General features: G+C 42.8%; 1 protein-coding gene across 1 annotated transcript in view; it reads right to left on the bottom strand.

Annotated features, from left to right (window-relative positions):
• The window catches only part of GLG1 (golgi glycoprotein 1), a 65,722-nt gene extending 47,549 nt beyond the window's left edge, over positions 1-18,173 (bottom strand). Inside the window, exon 1 of the mRNA XM_075576607.1 lies at positions 17,737-18,173. Within this exon, the coding sequence (XP_075432722.1) occupies positions 17,737-18,048 (312 nt within the window). The 5' untranslated portion in view covers positions 18,049-18,173. The remainder of the gene's footprint in view (positions 1-17,736) is intronic.
• Between the last annotated feature and the right edge of the window lie 3,711 nt (positions 18,174-21,884).

Consider the following 21,884-nt stretch of genomic DNA (forward strand, 5'->3'; position numbering starts at 1 on the left):
TTTCAATTACACAACTGGAGGACTACTACTTTAGTTGCGGTACCACTTTCTTTTTAATAAAAAGGGAAATATTTTAAAAATAACTTTTGTAAGCATATATATTGTCTAAGCCTTTGTTCAATTTGTTTTGTGGCAATACCACTAGTTCAAGGCTTTTTGATTACTCTATACACTACGTTCATGTGGTCCTCTCAAAGCTATATAACAACCCACAAAGTGAGTGGTGACCCAAAGCAGACATTTAACCATTTACAGCAGTCAACTGAAAGCTGTAAGTGGAGGAGGAGGAGCGGAAGAGGTGCAGAAGCGGGGGATGTAGGGTCACTGCGGGGATGTCGGGGTCACAGCATCGTCGGTTCACCAGGAGAGGTGAGAAATTCTGCCAGAGGTGGACCGGAGGTGAGGAGGAGCGGAGGTGGGGTGAGCGGAGGTCGGGATGGAGCGGAGGTCGGGATGGAGCGGAGGTCGGGCGGCAGAGGTGGACCGGGGGGGAGGAGGAGCGGAGGTCGGGTGAGGCGCAGAGGTGGACCGGAGGTGAGGAGGAGCGGAGGTGGGGATGTGTCAAACCGGGTAACCGGGTAGCCGGGTACCCGGCCGGGTAGAACCATTGATTTTGGCCGGGTACCCGTTACCTGTTTTCTTTTTAAATCACCACCCGGTACAACACTAGTTTTTATTATTTACAGTCGCACTGTTTTCTGGCCTAAGTTTATTTTAGTTTGAGCCTTAACCTTTTCCGGTTGGTTTCTCGGCCAACCAGATGTCGTACTACCTAAGACTACTGACTAAGGGTCAAAATAGATCTAGATCTAATCAGTCTATCACCATACATAAAAACACTGTACCACTCCCTGTATCAAGCACTGCAGAGCCCCTCTCTGCTCCCCCCAACATCAAACCATGAAGAATGTGTCATGCTCCTAAATACAGCCACAGTCATGTGCCCACACTGTGCGCAGACAGGATGACCAGTCTCGCTCCAGGTGTAATCTTTGTTATATTAACCTAATTAAGAAAACTGCACTAACCAAGAATGAGGGGAGAGGCAGAGAAACACTTAAGTCACAGTCCATTACTATGTATTTTGTAGTTGCATTTAAATCAGCCCTTCACAATTTCAGATGTATAAATCTTAGAAAAGTGTATGCGTGATATCACTGGGGACTTCCTGGTTTGCTACCTACAAATAGAAATCCATACACAGGATTTCCTTAGCACATCCCTTTAGGTTTTAACTTTTTTCTGTGTTTACTGAATTTATACCAATAAACAATTTATTATTTTGATTTAGTAGAGTTGAGTGCATCATTTAGGGATCCTTTCTCTTCTCCTTCGATACATATGTATTATCCCTGGTAGCACCTCTCTAGAAAGTAATTTATTCTTAGCTGAGCAGGATTCCCCTCCTCCCCCCCCCCCCTCTTGCTACCTACTGACCAAGTTATTGGGCCAGGGCTCTTCAACTGGCACCCCACAGGCAAAATGAGGCCTGTCAAGGACCTGGCTGTGATCCTTGGAGCCTCTGCCCATGCTAATTTCACACTCGTTGCTTATTCAACCAATTGCAAGCTCACACACAAACTCACTTGTTAGTTATTAAAGTAAATATATATGGTACAATTACACGATTGCAAAATGTTCAAAATTGTGTTTTAAGTCTTAAAGAGTATTTAAAATGATGCTACTATTAGCGTGTGGCCCTTCTAGCAGAATATTTTCTGATCTGGCATAGGCCAACAGTAGCCAATCTAATAGGAATGCTTTGCATCATATTGATTTCATCTCACCAACTGACATCTAGATTCCATATTTGTTTTTATTTCCCTATACATTGGCAAATCAGCACTATTTCTGCCTGAACCAGGCGTTTCCCGATTACAATAATTCAGCTGTCTTGTTCTACAGGACCCCCTGGTTTGTGACGTAAAGATGGATACACTTTATTTTGTAATCCTTCACGTGGGGGCCACTGAAATGCTTCACCAGATACCATCATTATGAACATTTAGATCCTAAAGCATAACTGCAAAAATGCCCACCCCACAAAAAATAAAAATAAATAGGTCTAAAATGCATGTTATTTGTGAGGGACAGGATATAGTGATGCATACCCAACCAAGATGAAAAACACTGCACTGATTACAGTTACAAATTCAGATGCAAAACAGCCGAGTGGCCCCTATGTAACTATAAGATGACAGTAACTATGTGCAGCTGAATAAACTGAAACAGAAATGCCTTCGACCCCCAAATATTAACAGACTACGAGAGCACAACATTAGAACAAAATGCCACCGTTTCTATGGTTACTCTGAATATTCTTTATACGTTATTGAAGCAATTAACATAACCTAGAGTCCTAGATCTACAGAAGTGCCTAAAGCAGAGACACACTTTAATGTTGAATTTCCTTATTGATTTGACAACTACTTCAGTTCGAAGCAAATTCCAAAGCTTCAGCCTTATTAAAAAAAAACAATATCTTGTTTGCACAGCAAACTTGTATATTTTCATTCTAGTGTATAAAAAAAGGCAAACGAAAACCATATGTTATGTATAAACACATGCACATCAAGGGGTGGCCCACACCCTGACTTCAGCCTGTATTAAAATGCAATAATGCCCGGAGCCTTAAGTAACTAATTGCATATGCCCCAAATCTACCTCTAATATGTAACATCAACCCACATAGTGAAGAACAGCCCATGGTAATGAGTTGAAGTGCCTCCAGCAACAAAGGAATCATACAAATTAAATGGTGGAAGGGGTTCTGCATAGATGATATGGAATTGACTGTTAATTCTCCATTTTCTTTCCAGAGTGTCCAGGTATTACATTGGAACGGGACCTATAATTCTGTAAAAAGGCTGAATCTCTCTGTTGAATATAGGTGACAAACACATGCAGCTCAGCCAACGCTTCACTTTAAATCTTCATTTTCTACATAATATGTTAAAAAGGGCTAGTGACAAAAAACAACAAACAATTTTGTCCTGTCAACAAGTACAGCGATTCTGTGGCTCCTGGATCTCAATAACTCCCTCCCCCACTTGCCTTAAGGGAAACATTTCTTCCCGTCTTCATATCTTCCTTGCAGACTGCACCCCAAATTCGTCAAGAGAAAATGGGAGCAATCTGCGTCCGGTCTAAACTAGTTCCAAGAATAGTACATGGGCCGCGAGCATGCTACTAGCCAGGGAACGGAGGTAAATTTACAATCCCACATATATTTCACCAATATGACCATACCGAGGTGTGGCGAAAATGGGGGTAATCAGCGCATTAATAAAGGCAGTGGGCTCGGCTGGTTACCCCTATTTCGCATTGGGGATGAAGGGGTTAATTTTATATGCATTGCTGTCCCCGTTTTGCAGGATAATCTATACCTGCAGTGCTGAATAACAGGAACCGTTCCACTAAGACTGCTAATTGAGGAACGGAGTGAGCCAGCACCCTGATTTTCGGTGTGCAGCCTCAGTGTAACCCCTCAAGTACACACATATTAACAATATAACTTTGTCATAAGGGAAACATATATTTTTGATAAAGTGCCTTTCTGTTGCAGTTTTATATGTACAGGCAGGATGCTATTGTTTCTGCCTGCCTTTGTAATGCATTAAGGAACAAATGTTTTGACACCTATGAGCTGGGTCACTTGCCTATGCAAGCTTCAAAGCTACCCTGCTAGGCCTACAGCTGTAAGTCTCTCTAGAAGTTGCATATCAAAAGACCCCAGATTCGTAAAGTGTCACTTAATCAGGATGTTTTTGAGTAGCAAATCCTGCTACTCGTCCTAGATATTTCACACCTTGGGACCAAACTCCAGACATTGCGTCCCCAGAAATGAGTGGCCCCTTTTTACTTAGCAGTGCTACCAAGCTGCTTACTGAGCATGCTCAGAGTTACCTGAGCTGGCTGTAGGATTTGTGACATGGCAGGTTCTGATAGGAGGGAGATAATTCCTTGCCAATGGGATGAGGCTAATGTAACCCTTCACAGGTCCTTGTCCTTAAAAAGGCCTGTACCCCTCGTTCCTGGGTTGTTCCTGTTGTTGCTGTTGCCGTTGTTACCTGATTTCTTCAAGCATTTAAAACTACCAGAAAACACTTTGCACATTCACAGAAGGATTGGACTGGCTATTTATTTGGCAATTTGCAAATGGACTACATTTTAAAAGACAATCTCCTGGTGCTTTGCAACTTTCTGGACATTATCCTCTGTTTCTCTACCCGCAAGTGTAATTATTAAGTTTATTCTGCAGTTGTCGTGTGTTTGCCTATCAAGGGAATAAATCTCAGTTTATTTTGCTCAACCTGTTCTGCTCAATCAGGATCCACGAAATATAAATGTGTTATTAAGCGCGTCTCCCGTGACACCAGGACAGAACCTTCAACATTTTCATGGGCCACGGTTACATAGTAGATGAGGTTGAAAAATGTCAATCAAGTTCAACCTATGCTAAATTTAGACGTCAGATACTTATCCTATATTTACAGTATATTGATCCATAGGAAGGCAAACACCCCCCCTCCCCGTAAAACATTATCCAATGATCTCATCAGGGGGGAAATAAATTCCTTCCCGACTCCAAATGGCAGTCAGATTTCTCCCTGAATCAACATCCTTCCCATGTTTAGTTTTTTGTTATATTCCTGTATACCTTTCCAAAAAGATGTCCAACCTTTTTTGAAGATAACTATTCTGCCATCAGTCTCCATGGGTAATGAATTCTACATTGTAACTGCCCTTACTGTAAGGAACCCTTTCCTGCTGGTGAAATCTAGTTTCCTCCAACTTTAAGGGGTGACCCGTGTCATTTGTACTGCCCTTTTGAAAAGCTACTTGTATTAACTCAATATACTGATATATTTATCAGATCCCTTCTTGGACATCTTTTTCCCTTGAACATTTTCCGATTGCTTTTTAATTACATAAGGGGGATGAGGGGCGATTCACAGCTTTACAACATCACAAGTAATTCAGAAACATTTATAATCAGGTATCACAGACAGACTCCGTTTATCGTGGGCACTAGCCAGATCTCCTGGGCTCGGCATGCCACAGATCGATGAGCGACCCTCTGACTAAGGTGATGAAAAAGTAAAGGGAGGGGGGGTCCATACTGCTACACACTCAAACACCTCACTTGATATGTCTGATAGTCCCTATGGAAAAACACCTTAACAGACAGCTGATGGAAGTCCTAATGTAAGAGGCCAGCTGACACAGGGAGAGTGGTGATATAGTTGCTACCTAGTCCCTGTAGACGGTGTGGCTGTTGGTATGCCTGTGCACATATTCATGAATGTGCTTCCACCGTCAGGGACACTCGTGCCACTAAACTAAGTAAGCAAGCCCTGCCTTACCCTGCGCTCCCCGAGTAACCACAGAATACTCCTGCCCGGTTTGGAGGGGAAGTGCACGCGTGCGGTCTGGCAGCTACTCGCTCTGCGAGAAGGAAGGCTGCCACGTCAATACTGACCGCGCGTGCATGTGACGGGTGCCGACGCGTGCGTTTCGCGGATGAAACGCTTTCTCAAGGCTGCAGTATGCGGGGAAGATCCCAGTGCTATTATGTGATTTATATATGCCTGGATGTGTTTCAATTGGTTGGCAATTTCACCCTAGAGGTCTGCCTATGTAGTGCTAGTGTTAGATACACATACAGCACTACCAGAGAAACAGAGGCAGCTCAGAGACACTAATGATATTTATCATCACAAAAAGTGTGCAACAGTATCAGGGTAAATTAATCTACTGGTGCACATGCTGGTTAGACTGTGTGATATAGTACACACAGATTCTAATGAGCAGTGATGTAAAGTAAAGTAATGGGGTATAAATTCTCATATTGACCCCAGAGGCTAAGAAATAACTTAGACTAATCAGTATGGGTGAAACATAGTTGTAATAATTAGAGTCACCCACAAGCACCGTATCCATATACATCCACATATTACTTAGCTGAAGCGGGGTTCACATTAACATTACTCAACAGTATGGGGGTAAGCAACCTTAGTTAGCCTGAACCCCCCGCCGGGGTTGCACAAACTAATGTACATTAGCCATGGTCTCCATGTTTTTGAATTTTAGCACATGTATCCCCAAGCAGATCGGTCACACCATCTAATTGAACCAGATCTTGTTTTTAATAAGGCCTAGATTAGCATTTCACTTTTCTGCCAGTGTGATACCATCGCACATCTGGTCGTGGTTATATGCACTATAAGTTTATTAGAGTCATTGTCTAGGACAGGCCTGCACAACTCCAGTCCTCGAGGGCCGCAAACAGGCCAGATTTTCAGGATATCCCTACTTCAGCACAGCTGTCTTAATTAGTGGCTAAGTCTCACGCCCCTACTTTGCGCACCCCTGCGCTATACAACGGCGGTTTACGGGACAGATTCTGGCGGATTAACCGAGGACCACCTGCAGTGTCATCAGCAAAGATGGAGACTTTGCTCTATCAACCGCCACGTAACAGCACGATTCATTCCTCCGACAGCAATGAATTCTGTATACTAATCGAAAACCATTTTATCTTGGAGTCCAGTTGCAGCTGAAAGAAACTCGGTAACTTTGGGGCCTGGCAATGTCACTGAGAAAACACAAGGGCATGTTGGAACAAGTTCTAGACATGTACAGCTGAGCATCACTATATCTTCTAAGGCTTAGTCCATAGACACTGAAGCCGTGCAGAGGCGCGCTGAGGCTGAGGGAAAGCGGTGCTTTCCCTGGCCTTATAGCACGCGCCATCCGTGGGCGTGTCTGGGGGGGCGGGCCAGTGACATCACGGAGCTGGTTCGCCCTCATTGGGCGAACCGCCCACGTGACCGGCCCTGCGCTCCCATGAGGGCCAAAACTAAAGATTTGTTAAGACACACGCTTCCGCAAGCGTGCGCGAGCCCCTGCTAAAGCCGCTCTCATTGCGGCTGCAGGGGCTCAGTGCCGAGCAGCAGCGCACCTCAGCAGGGGTCAGCGCCTAAGCGCTGAGCCGTGCTGCTGCTCGGCACTGAGCCCCTGCAGCCGCAATGAGAGCGGCTTTAGCAGGGGCTCGCGCATGCAAGCGCGCAGAAGCTTAAGTCTTAGAAAAAATTTAAATTCATGCGCTCAAGGGAGCGCAGGGCCGGTCACGTGGGCGGTTCGCCCAGCTCCGTGACAGGCCCCCCCCCCCTCCCCCCCGACACACCCCCGGACGGCGCGCAGTCTAAGGCCAGAAAAAGCGACCGCTTTCCCTCAGCGCGCCTCCGTCCAGCACAATTCACCATGGACGCAGCCTAACCCTCCAACAGGGAGACTACTTAATGTCAAATATATTGAAACTTCAGTGCCTGCAATACGTTGAGTAGAAAGCACTTGAAATCAGCAGAATGTTTTTCTAGTCCTGCCAGAAGCCGAAATTTCAGATTTGCAGCTAATGTTCCAAGTCCTGACGACCTCAGGTAGCAAAATGGTTGTGTGCTTTCTTCAATAATTGTTTTCCTGTGTGCTGTAGCCCGCTGGACACACAGGCTTCTAAAGAAAAATGGCAGATTTGTGATCTCTTCTGAAACGACCAGTTCCCTATTTTTAAAATAACGAGACCTTGTAGAATTTGTTTATTTTGAACTAGTGAGAAAGAGCAGTGTGTTTCAACAGGGGTTCCCTAAAGGTTTCCCTCAATTTTCAGGTCATTTGAAAATTGGACCAAATACTGAAGACGTTACAATGCATCTGATCTCAGACGCGCTGTTAGAGGGTTGAGGTTCCTTAGGCCCGTAATATAGTTTGCTCGCGCGCCTGTGCAAACGCGCGTGACGCACACTTTGTGTGTATGCGGTGAGCAACAGTATTAGAAGGTACTGTGTGTTTGTGTGTGTCACTGGGTGTGTGTGCATATGTACTTGTGTATGTAAATTTATTTTTACCTATGTATTTTATTTATTTTACTTTAGAAATCAAACCTTTCTAAACACTACATACATACATACATACATACATACATACATACATACATACACTCAGTGGCGGTAGCAGCGTGAAAACTTTCTTGACCCAATCTTCCCTGTCGGCCGGCTCCACGCTCACTGTCATGCGCGGCGCTATTATAGAAAGGCTAACTACAGCCAACTATAACAGCCAGGCGCGCACGCCGCAGCAAGCGCGCCCACTATAAAACAGCCCTTACAATGCATCTGATCTCAGACGCGCTATTAGAGAGGGTTGGGGTTCCTTACAATGTATCTGATCTCAGACACGCTATTAGAGAGGGTCGGGGTTCCTTACAATGCATCTGATCTCAGACGCGCTATTAGAGAGGGTTGGTGTTCCTAAGGCTACGCTTATAGTGCCGGCGACGTCAGGCTGCAGTCACTGGAAAAATGAAATTGAGATGACTTCCAGCGATCGCGACCAAGTCGTCGCGTCGCCCTTACTATCACGTCACTGTCAGCGCTCCCTTACAATGCATCTGATCTCAGACGTTCTATTAGAGCATTGGGGCTCCTCAAATTCACTATATCAATAAGGTTCCTTAACTCAAAAAGATTTTTTATTTTTTACTTAAAAAAAAAAAAAAACCACCACACTGGAATAGATTATCCAAAAGTATTACCTGTATGTTTAACAAAACATTTGCAGAAGAATGCAATTGCCCATGTTTAAAGAAACAAAAAAAAAATAATACAAACAGGCAGCACTATTTACATTGGACAGAGGCACAGAGGCACCTAGTTCTCTGTTCTGGAGAAATTCTGGCACCCTAGAATTTCTGCTATCATTTTGTTCTGTTAGATATAAGTTCCTAACCAGTCTTCAACAAAGGCAGTGCAAGGTATTTGAAATTGTAAATTCCAGTCAAGCTTTAAATCCTAAATTCGAAAAGATACTAAACCTTGCTATAAAATAGGAGCCAAAGAAACACAAGGTATTTTCCAACCCTGCAGAACAGTGACTGCATAATCTGAGGAAGCACTTTTGTGGATTACAGTTTTCAACACTAGGCAAAGAATAACGAAACAAACCATTATTTGTATGTTATGAACGGAAGCTCGTCCGTCCCCCCCCCACGCGTATTTGTTTGAACATCTTTCCCAGTGCAGTGTTCCATTCTGCCATTGCAAAAAGTCGTTCAACCCGGTCAACATGGCAAAAATAAATGTTCCTTTTGTTAGCGTAACTAATAAGACTTAAAGCAGCCGAGGCCTTGCGCTGAAATATACAAACTGGAGGTGAAAAGAAAAGTGTGCAGTTGCAATGGGGGAGACAAAAATGGCCAATATAGATATGTAGTGTTTTTAGTATTGGGTTTTTTTTGGTACGTATTTGATGGGTATATTTTAGTATTTATTTAGGAGTGGGGGGTTTGGTATGTATTAGGGGGGGTTTGTATTTGGGGGTGGGGTTTTTTGGTATGTATTTTGTGGGTGGGGCAGAGGGAATAAGTGTGAGGAAGGTTTGAGTGGGGTAATTGATGGGGGGGGAGGGGGTGTAATAGATTGGGGGGGGGAAATGAGTGAGAAAGAGGGGGTAGGAGGAATACATGGGAAGATGTGGCTCACGAGGTGTGAAATGGAGGGGCTTGCAAGGCCGTCGACATGGGGGGCGCGTCGTAACTAGTCCAGGACCCCCGGGAAAGCTGTCTGCGGATACATATAGATGGAATGTAATGTCCACTAGGATAGCAGGCGCAGTGCGTCTCCCCCTCTTGGGCTGTGACTGGAAGGTGAGGGGAACCCCCCCCTTGCTCAGTACTCCCTTGTCATTGCTAATGAGGGAATTAAGCGTGAAGGATCCATCTGCTCCAGACAGTACAAAACTTCCATGACCTCCCAAACTGGCCAGAAAGATAGCCAGTTTATGGGTGTTTAAAGGCACCGACCCAAATAGATCAGATTTACAATTATATTGCTATGTTTCTATTTCACAACTATATAACTGCATGGATCAAATCGCCTTATTTTAACATTTCATTAGACCAATATAATTATTCTACTTGAAATGCCATGTTTTACCAAAATCAGATTTGAAATATGAAGCTGCATAAAAAATAAAGTTGTCCTCTGAATCTTAACATTTAATTATCAAGAGGCGTTTATTATCGATGTAATGAAGTACAGTATACAGACAGTAATTTCCCCTGCACTTACGGAGTGATAGTGGGCATGGAGAAACAGGCCCCGCAGATACAAAGCAGCGACCGTTCTTCATCCCACATTTGGGAGTGAATGCAGAACGGGAATGGCCCGATGCGAGGAAGTCTCACATCTGCAGCTCCCTAGTCCCTTCGAACTTTAGCACAGAGGAAGGAAAGGGGTACCCACGGAGGGAAGATGGGTGGCAGCAAAGATCAGAGTTAGGGGGACCAAGGCCTAATCAATAGTATAGTAATAGGGATGAGGAAACCTGAATCTCCTGTTCCTTATCAGGACCCCAAAATCTTATAAACCTGTTCTGAACAACATTTGTTCCCGACTATAGCATTAGGATCTGAAAAGTTCACTATTCCTCCAGAACCCAGCAGGCACATTGGCAGTGAAGGGGTTACATAAACAGATTGTCAAGGTCACAGAGATCCGGATCTGTAACACTGATATCCTGAAAACAGACCAGATCATGCCTCTCCCCGCCTACTTTCCAGGGAGCCTGACATCATGTGGCCTGGGAGACTATTATTACACTGTACAGCTGGCATTTTATTTTTTAACCTCTACACTGCCTAACAGGCCTGCAACTCTATTGCACAGCAAAAAGGTGTTAAACAAGTGTGAACGTACATTTAAAAAGCCCTCACATTTGAAAAACACAAAGTTTTGAATGCTTCTTGAGAAAGGTCCACAACTTAGAACCGAAATATCGATCTTTGATTAAACAGTTCTACATTCGAAGATCATGAGAGTGCTGCATTTGTTCCTTTTCTAGTGTAACCTGCTAGCACCCATGGCAGCATTTTAGCATGACTGCTCCTGTCTTCTTCTTGAAAGCTTGTGACACATTTATAAATAACTATTATGCTGGTCCTATGGTCCCAGACGTCTGGGCCCATTTAGCAAGCAGGGGTATGCGAAATGACCCATTACATACCATTTAATTAAATGGGAGGGAAGGCATCTTCCAGTGCCTGAAGACATCTTAAGGCAGAACCCTGATTAGTAGATATGGCATAGGGACCCCAATCTCACACAGTGCACTCCAGTTTACCACCATCTGCTAAACTGGGTCTGGACTTCCGTCACTAAAAAGGTAAAAATGCTAATTACCAAAATAAAGTGTTTATTGGCCTTATATGAACCAGGTGGTCCTCTAGTCTATAGCTCAACTGCAGCATGCAGCTTAGAGTGCCACGGTTCAGCTGCAGGGAACCATTTATAATAATAAAAAAATAAACACATGGGGGGGGGGGGGGGGTGGGAAGCCTTAAGATTGCTGTGTTAAAGTCTTCAAGTCCTTTGTCAGCTTTAGCTTCTGCTCTACTAGCTGACAGCAACGCAACATCAACTGGAAAATTCCCAGCATTGATGAAGGCAGCAAACAAGGAGCTGCGTCTGTGATTTATCGATGACGAGAAATCAGGCACAGAGGGAAGGTGGATCTGTATGCTGCCATGAAAGAAATACTGTAAGAGGTAAACAGTGATCCTTTTGATACTTTTCTATTAGCGGTAGCAGATCCAATCCGCAATGTCAAGTCCTTCAAGAGCATTTAAACCACCAATTCCACGTACGCTGTGCAAATGTGCTTTAACCCATTTTTATTTTGCTTATGTACTGAACTATTGAAAATTGCTTCTGTATTTTTAATACTGGTATTAAAAATTTGCATTTAAAAATACCCATCATAATTAACTTTCTGATATCTGTTTGGAATGATTTCTGGCCTAGTGAAAACTCTGCCCCGTTCTTTATTCAGTTAGGTATGAGAAATCATGCACTGCTAGTGTAATGTGCGTTGTATATTACTCTAGTCTTTTTCAACAATAAAAAACAGTGAATGTGTATACAATTATAGAATTGTGCAAAAATGGGATCGCTGTAAGTTTCATTCACACAGAAGCAGCCTGTGGACCTTAGCACATGACAAAGCTACAAGCCACAGATACAACAGCCTAAGGCTCAGATCAAAGGAACATGTGCAAGCCAGGCCCGGTCGACCACTCAACTCCACACAGCCCTCTAACACTAAAATGTTTTCAGCATAATCATTTGTTTTTTGTTATCAGGTGCTGGATCAGAGGAAGCAAGATGTGCAGGTTGGGGCAAGTCACTAACCCCTCCCCACTCCCTTTTGCTGCGGTCCTGATCATAATACATTTGGATAAACAAATAGATATACGCGTATAACAGAAGAACCAGAAAAAGCTCACAAATGTAAGATTAGTATAAATCGAACGTACGCCATGGTTATTTAACCCCTGCCTTGCTGGACCCTCTGGTAGTCAAAGGGTTTAAAATGAAAACAAGAATAGAATTAGTAAAACTTAGGCAAACAGTGAAAAAATTGTGAAAAATGTGATAATACACAATTTCATTGTCAGAATAAAACGCTAAACATTTATATCCTTCAGTTTTGCATACTTTTTTATGCAATATAACAATTGACCATTTTAGATTATAATCATGGTACATTAAAATAGGAGTATAAAGAACCAGACAAAAGTAATGGAGTAAAAGGGACAAAAACGCTCCAGTGTACAGCAAACAATATCACGTGAGCACATTCTTATGTCTGACAGGTCTGCAACCATGCCTTTCCCCACTATCTCTTAGCAAACAATGCTTCCACTGCAGCAAGGGATTCTGGGTAATGACCTGCAAATGAGCACAGTGTCAGCTTTTGCTTTTCCATTTTAAAATGGACCCCTATAAGCTCACAGAACAAAAATGTGACTCCCAATGTACCCGTATGCTACAAGAGAAACATTGTTTGACCCCAAAAGAAATACAGATGGCAACCCACACAAAAGAGTATTTGGTTAAACATTCATATAAATGCTTGTAACCATTTTTTTTTTAAACTGTGCCACCTACAATATCCTAGCAGGCATGGCTATACCAGCTGTGCTCATAGGTGGGACTTCACTTTAATAAAGTTTCTGAACTGGACTTGTTTACTCGTATGTGTATAAGTGATTGAGGACATAGCAATTTGAGGCTTCTGTCTGCACTATCTATTGACAGTTCTCAACCAGGAACACACACAATGTAGAATATGCAAGAAAGCATTTGGATGCATAGTGCTACAACACAAGAACACCTTTATGACAACTGCTGTTTTGCCAGTAGTCATAATTAAATGCCTAGAACATATATGATACAGATTTAACCCCAAAAGAGTCAAAAAAGGTACCCCAATTAGTTGCACTCGAATGCCATTTTTTTACATGAGTGTTGCGATCAGAAACTGATAAACACTATATACAAGGACAGAATTAACTAACAAGATTATATACATACTCTACTTTCTACTCCACTACAGGGAATTGTATTCATTCGTTTATCGTTATTGTGTAAATAAATGATTAAATAAAATTGTATTATTGTTTTTTTATTGCTGATCACTAGGTTGAGATTGACCAGGAGGCCCTATTTGATGGGTCACCCTTTTGCCTTATACCCAAACCAACTTTGGCATTCGAGTGCAACTCTTTTGGGGTTATATTTGTATCATATTATTGCTTTATACCCCTATGCACCGGCCTTACATTCTCTAGGACTATTTTTATAGGAGAGCGGTCTGATTCATCTGTTACTATTTTAATGCCAAGAACAGTAAGAAAAGTTAAGGCACTGGTAATGTAAGGGGAGTGCTAGTCATCACGCTGTGTATAATACAAAATACCTCATCACCCAGCACGTTAAGGAGGCGATGGGGCAGATTCTTGGAAATATGAGCACAGTTAAAATGAATGGGGATTATTTATTCCTCCTCCTACACAGATTTCAAGACAAAGCTGTCGCTAGAAAAAAAGGCTTCAAGTTATCCAAAAGAGCACATGCCATGCAGCTTCTAAACTCCAACATATTATGCCATTAATATTATTCACACCCTTCAGTGTTTTGCAATATACTGCAAGCCCTACTGGCGCTGAAGGAGTTAAACACTGCTCATGTTAACTGCACTGCTGACAAAAGAACCTGTGAAGCAGTTAAAAGAATCAAAAAACTCTTTATACCACATTTTACTTTATTAATAATAAATCATATACAGCTTTTCTCCCAATGGGACTCAAAGACCTTCAGTTACAAAAAGGAAAAAATAAGAAAACATTTAAGGTTATAAACAAGACCAAACACAAGGAAAGATACAATACAGGATGGGACTGTCCTGTAGCTAATAAATGCCAAACAGGTTGTGGTTCATCAATAAAATGTGTGGGTAAACAGGCATTTGTGTACTTGTAATACACTCATCGCATAATCCCCTGGGAAATTATTCAGTAGCTTCCTGTATAACGTCCAGTAGGAAAATCTGGGGCTCGAAAGTGTTCAAACAGAAGAGACTGTTAAGGTCTTTAAAAACTTGAATGAGATATATATATGATATGGTCCATAAATATTATATGGAGAGTAGATGCGGGGTATCCAGTGATGGAAATAGAGATAAGATAACGCCTACCTGGCCTCACTCTTAATCAGAGCACGCAGCATCCAGGAAAATGAATAAATGGCGCCCAGTTGCCTTATTTATCCTTGCACACCTGGTATGACCCCCCTGAACATCCACGCTCACCGGATTCGGTATATAACTGCTGCCGCACGGTTTCAGATGTACCATGATCCCTTCTCACGCTCAGGGCCTGGTCGTTGCCCTCCCGTGTGCCGTCCGCGATGGTAGATGAAACAAAAACAGGAGAACTACGACGACGCACTACCAAACTGAGTGAGGATGACTTTATATACAAAAATGAGCTTTATTGGATCCTTGACAAGTAGACCTCGAGAAAGCACAACTTGTGCAAAACATGTCGGTCTACTTGTCAATGATCCATAAAACTCTTTATTGTATATTGAGTCATCCTCCGTCAATTTGGTGCTGCGTCACAGTTCTCCTATTTTTGCTTCCTGTCCAAAGCAAGGAATCCAAAGTTCCACTGAACAGGGATGAATGAATCTCCGATCTTGGAAACAGCAGTAGTTATTGCGTTTAGGGATATTCCTTACAGTGCTTTTATGCTTACGTTTGCAATGCCATTACATGTTAAATGATGACATATGTTAAATAGCACCGATGACTTTACTTGGCGTAATGCTGTAAACTCCTAACAACTCCAACTTGTCTTTAAGTAAACAGGTATACCAAAAATGCTTGGCCTGATGAAATTACTTTTCAGAAAAACTTTGTTTCCATCTCAAACTCTACTATCACATCCTCAAGAGGTCTTCCCCTACAGAGAATAAAACAATATTTATAGGACACCAACATGGACATTTTCAGGGGTTTTATAAGACGCCCTACACCTCCAGTCTAAATCACTTCAATATTTTTACTTCACATTAGGTATGAAACGGTAAAAGACTTCTAACAAAAGCAGAGTAATTTTCACACAGTGTGAAATGCATCATTGTACCTTTTGGGCTACGGCTTTTAAGAGTCAATATGAAAATCTATTACATGTCAAACGGAGAATAAAAACCATTTACTAAAAGTAGATAAAAACATTAAAAGTATGAGTTTTCACTTTCATGCAAATCTGATAAGATTGCAAGCTTTAACAGTACATTTACTACAACCACATGGAGGCCACATATGGAGTTATAAATGCAGCCACATCACAGGATTATCCCATTTTAAGGATGTATATCTGCCATGACCCCAGTATATAAAATGCCTCCCTTGTTATGGTCAAAGTTCCACCCCGTAATTTCTCAAATCTGGCGTGGCTAGGATTCCTTGGAGAGAGGGCTGAAAACCACTGCAGTGTCTACAGTCAACCCTTTTCAAAATAAACTGAGCACTTAAAGGCAAACAATTAAAAATGCACTCAAGCCTTTCAAACATTTTCAGCTCTGTCTTCTATTAGTACACACCCTCTTACCCATATGTGACACTGCAATAAAAACATGATGCACACAGTTTTTCAACTGAACTATTTTTTACATACTGAAAACAAATATATATAGAGATATATATATATATATATATATATATATATATATATATATATATATAAATGGTGTGTTGGTGTTAAAAACTACCATCAGAACACTCATGAAGACATCAAATTACACTTTGCCACCTCCCCCCAACACTTCAGAAACAATATCTGCCCTCCTTCAAGACAGCCTACTATAGACTTCGATAACATCTACAACCACAATTTGATTGAGGCAATAGAAATCCTTCACAATAGTTCATTTCTCGTAGTAATAATCCAAGGCCTAACTCACAATCAAAAACCCATAACTGCCCCTGCTAACTGCCCTAAAACAGCCTACACACGTGAAGAGACTGTATTCTTAAAGCCTTTATTGAATAAAATGTTATGTTCATAAAAGTGTATATACCTACAAATCACTTATTGCAAGAAAAAGGTGGTTAAATATTTCTAGCATTGTGAAATATAAACATTTTTACTGATGTTTCTTTAAAATACAATGCCAATTAACAATGCTTCACACTCAGATTCCAGTTCACATACTTCAATAAAAAATAGTAATTGTTTAGGATAAATATTGCCATTCTTGTGCTTCCTTAACCTGTGACCTCCTAAAACAAGATTATACCACACCTCTGCTTTCCCTGCTATGTTTGGGAGGAATCCCTAGCCTCCAACAAAAGGCAGTAGGGAAATAGATTGTAAAACAAAAGGGCTTTGGAGAGGCCTTTGAACGGTCAGCTCTTGATAATTTATTTGAAATTGTTGAGGAAGCCAAGAGCAAATGTTCACACTTTAAGCCAAGTTAATATAAATACCTGATACAGATGTTAGAATTCCATGCAAAATGAAGTTTAATAGTCTTTTAGAATGCATCTTGAATGTAATACACTTAGGATCACTACACAACTATTTTTCCAATTCAGTCCCTTTGGAGAAACAGTTGAGCTCCCACAAGCAGGGCTAGCTAGCAGTTCATGTTCATTTGTTATCCTGTGTCATTCTGTTTGTCGCGCATGTCCTTCCCCATTGAACCATGTGGTGTAATATTTTGGCTCTTTATAAAAAAAATGATAAGTGTCATATCTATACGAGATTGTTAAAAGGGCAACTCACGGTTCCATAGATATCCCCGAGTGCTCCGGGATTAAATTCAATCCAGACAAAGTGAAACAATGAACGTGCGGGTCTTCCACAAAATGTAACATTTCATTGCAGAATCAACATTTCGGTCCTCACATAGACCTTTATCAAGAGGACCGAAATGACAATCATGTTGATAATAACATGTCTTACCTTTGAGGGAGACCTGTCAGATATATATAGCATCACATTGCAGACCTAAGACATATGAATGTGCGCACAAGTGATCTTTTTATTGAATATATAAGAGATAGATACCGAGAGAGAGATATACACACACATACACTGTCATCACCCAGAAATGAATTGACAAGGGCTGCGTTTATATATATACAAACCAGAGAATACATAGAGCCCTATACATAGGGAGGAGGTGTGTGTGTATATGTGTATGTAAATAAATATATATAATATACATACACACACACACGCATGCATAATGCCCTATAACACAGGCACATGTGTGCCCACACAGTCAAATTATGTGTCCACCTTTCCAGCCCCCCGCCGCCGGCTCTCACCTCCCTCACGTCCTGCAGGCACTCCAGCACGGCCAGGTTATTGTTCCAGGTGTGCTTCGGGCAGATGCGGCTCACATCCTCCTTACAGGCCTCCTCCTCCGCCAGCTTCCAGCCGGGGAGCCTGCGGGCCTGCGAGACGCCCTGCCCAGCCCCGGGCTGCACCGCTACTGCCGCCGCAATCTGCGGCCCCGCGGGGGCAGCCCCCGCCGCCTGCTGCCCGGCCTGCCCGTGTACCCCTCGGGGACCGAGCAGCGCCAGCCCCGCGCTGACACACAGGCACCACCACAGCGGGACACGTCCGCACGCCGCCATCTTGGGAAGAGCCAGTCACGGAGCTGGAGCGCGCGGCTGTGGGACCCCGGCGAGACCAGCACGCGCGCGCTACCACGTGATGACGTCTGTAGCGGACGTGTGTCAGACCCTGGCTTGATGTTGCTAATTACGGATGTGACGTAGACGTTTTTTTTTTACCATTTTAAATATGGCTGCCGAAAGCTTCACGTCGTCGTGATAGAGTCCGCCTTGGTGTCGTGCACGCGCCCGACGCATGCGCACGCACTGGGCGCGCGCGCGTTTAGGCGAGAAACGTCACCAAGATGGCGCTGACCTGTCTACACAGGTGGTTCCTTCATCCCCAGCCTGCTCCAAGCACCGATAGGAAATCCCTGGGCTCTGGCTTCAAAAATATTTTTTTTTTTTTAAAATGACACAAACGGGAGCCAAAGTCTGAAATCAGATATATTCATGTCCATACAATCCCATTCTGTATATATATATTTGTTTCTTATATAATGCTGACAATATAAACAGAATACAGGCAGTCCTCGTTATCCATTGCATTGGATAGTGAAACCGTTGTAAAGGGAGTCCCATGTTAACCAGTGGCGGTGAGAGTTGGGTAACGCATTCAGGCGTCGAAAAACAGCCCATAGGGTGGCATTGTAAAGCGTCGGATATGCCATTTGTTGTAAAGTGAAACGGTGGATAACAAGGAATACCTGTATACATTTTGCAGACACTTCAACTCTGACCTGAAGAATTTACAATTTAATGTTGATGTCACCCAAGGTCACAAAGCGGACGCTGGGATTTGAACAAGGTTCACGGGCAGTGGCGTTGCCATAAGCTACTCATTCAACCCTATGTCAAATGCGCACCCAGAATTGTATGGGGATAATCTGGTTCCTAACTCCAGTCTTCAAGAACCAGTACCAGTCCAGGTGTTAAGTATACCCCCATGCTTGAGCATAGGTGGTTCTGTCAAAATGATTGGGCCACCTGTGCTAATGAGGATATCCTTAAAACCTGGACTGTCAGTAATCCTCGAGGACGAGGATAGATTCTATGAGCTTTGCGTTTTAGTAAATTGCCATGTGATAGGTGATGTCACAAGACTGTAATAATAAAGTAATATTTCACCTATTAAACCTGTTTGTTGGTTGCAATACCTTTTAGCAGACCACCAATACACTTCTTCATAGATTAAATTATAGTTCAGAGCTCTTCAACCCTCAACCATCTGAATAGACCTGTACAAAACAAATTCATTTATAGAACTCTAATATTTGGTCTGCCAACAGCGACCATAATTTACACTACTGCCACGCATGCTTAATGCTTTGTCATGTTGACAAGTAATAACGTTTGAGGTATATTGCATTCTAGAAGATTCATGTGTTTAACTGTTATAATGCTACTTAGTACCACAATTACTTAGCACAACTATGCAATAAAACACCTCATGTCCCATTCACTTGCAAGGTGCCTTAGGCACGTTCTATAGTGCCGGGCGCGTGCTATGCCGTGCGCGCGGAATTTCAGTTGGCTGACGTCAGTCAGCCTTACTATAGGTCCGCGCACACGGCAGGGAGCCGACAGACAGTTGCAAAGATGAAGAAATTCATCTTTTCGTACTGCTGCCTGCGCTCAAATGTAAGTATTGGTGTGTATGTATGCGTATATGCATGGATGTGTGTGTATGGGGGGGGGGGGGGGTTAATAAGTGCACACACACAAAAAAAAAAATTATTAAACTTTTTTTATTTAAAAAATCTTACTTATGAATCTCACCACACATCCCCCACCCCCTCCCAGTCATCCTATGGTCCCAAGCATACAAAGAAAAGCGACCCCAGAAATTCGAACTTGGAGCAATGAGATGCACATGGTCCATCTGGCTTAAATAAAAGGGAAGTACGGCCTATCATCATCCCCCTCTCAACTCACCCCCATTTTCGGAAACCCAGAATTCCCACCTGGGTGCTCCCGTAAACAATTTGGTCACTTTCAGGACCTAGATATTAGGATGGTTGCAGACTTGCTGAAGAATGAGGAAGTTCTGTCCTTCCAGGAGCTCCAAGCTAAATATCCCTCGCCCGGCCTCCATCTATTTAAATTTTTACAAATTAGGCATTTCCTTCGAGCTCTATCCCAAAACTCTAAATTTCCCCCCCTGACCAAATTTGAGTCTCTCTGCCTCAAAGGCGAATACCAGAGAGGATTGATTTCTGAGATTTACAGAGCGATGGAGTTGTCCCTCCCCCCCATCCCACTCCTACATGCAAAAATGGAACGCTGACCTTAACCTACAAATGGACACTGAGGACTAAGAGGATATCTGGGAATCAGCTACCAAAACCTCGATTTGTGCCATAACAAAAGAAAATATCTATAAAATCCTATTCCAGTGGTACCTGACCCCGAGCAGATTGAGCCAGATCTTCCCCGGCACTAGACTTGTGCTGGAGGATGTGGTCAAAGGCGAGACATGGCCCACATTTGGTGGTCATGTCGGAGATCCAGAAGTTCTGGACCAGAGTTCAAAGACTCCTTTACAAGACCCTAGGACTAAAGGTCCCCTTGGAACCTCTGACATATGTGCTGGGAAAACCACTAGAAGACCTCCCCGCCCCACTATCCAGGCTCATCTCCGCTATCCTGACAGCCGCTAGGTGCTCAGTTGCAGCGGCTTGGAAACAAATAAAAGCACCTTCCAAAAGAACAGTCGTTAGCAGAATAAACAGTTATGAGCATGGAAAGGCTCACAGCCATGTTAAGGCAAAAGATGCCCCAATTTTACAACACGTGGGAACCATGGCCTGGCGCTGGAGCCCCTTCTCTCCTACAGGTCCTGGCCCAAAATTGACCTTCCCCCAGGGTGAGTGGGATTGGAGACACCCAAACGACCTTCTTCCATCAGCTCCCATCCCCCCCCCATCTTTCTTGTCATTCCCACCTATCCCCCTTCCTCTGTCTTCCCCTCAACCTACCTTCAAAAAAAAAAAAAAATGGTTTATTGGATTGACCTGTAACACCTGCAGTCATGTGCCTATGACTTCATTGCCAATTCTATAATGTTATTTCTTTCTGTAACCATGCTGCAATTCTCCAATAAAGAAAAAAGATTGTTAAAAAAACAACAACGCGTACACGCACACCTTATGGTTTAGCACCACTCTGTAAAAATGGGCCCTTATGCTTTTATATAGAAACAGAGCACCAAGGGCCATGGCAAGATCAATGAGCAGTCCCGAAGTGGAAAAGAGGGCTCAATAAGCACATTTTCATCTACCTTTGCAGAAGAACACTTTAGCATTGCCTCTGTGAAGACATTATCCACCCAAATTGAATGTGTATGTAAAAATGTATGCGTGGGTGCGTGGGTGCGTGGGTGCGCACACTATAAAGTTTGAGTGAAGGATACCAGTTCTGGGACAATATCACAATGTATAACAGTGTTTATCCAAGAGGGATCAAAAAGTATCCCCATAGCACCCGGCACTCAATGCTGGATAATTTATTCTGGACGACAATATTCCAATAGGGAAAATTACCTATGTTTAACAAATGTATAGGGAATTAATAACCCTTGTACCAATATTGTCGTCCAGAATAAATTATCCAGCATCGAGTGCCGGGTGCTATGGGGATACTTTTTTGATCCCTCTTGGATAAACACTGTTATACATTGATATCTTTATCCCTTTCGAGCACCTGCTTACTTTAATCAGAATTTAGATTGTATTATTGAACGAGCGATCTCATCCCCTTTATAGTTGACAATATCACAATGTCAGTTTTGAAGACCATATTGCAGACTACTGTGTTGAAATAACTATATGAAGGATCTCCATACTTTGTGTCTCTCA

This window comes from Ascaphus truei, chromosome 19 (genome assembly GCF_040206685.1).
Source record: "Ascaphus truei isolate aAscTru1 chromosome 19, aAscTru1.hap1, whole genome shotgun sequence".
Classification (NCBI taxonomy): domain Eukaryota; kingdom Metazoa; phylum Chordata; class Amphibia; order Anura; family Ascaphidae; genus Ascaphus; species Ascaphus truei.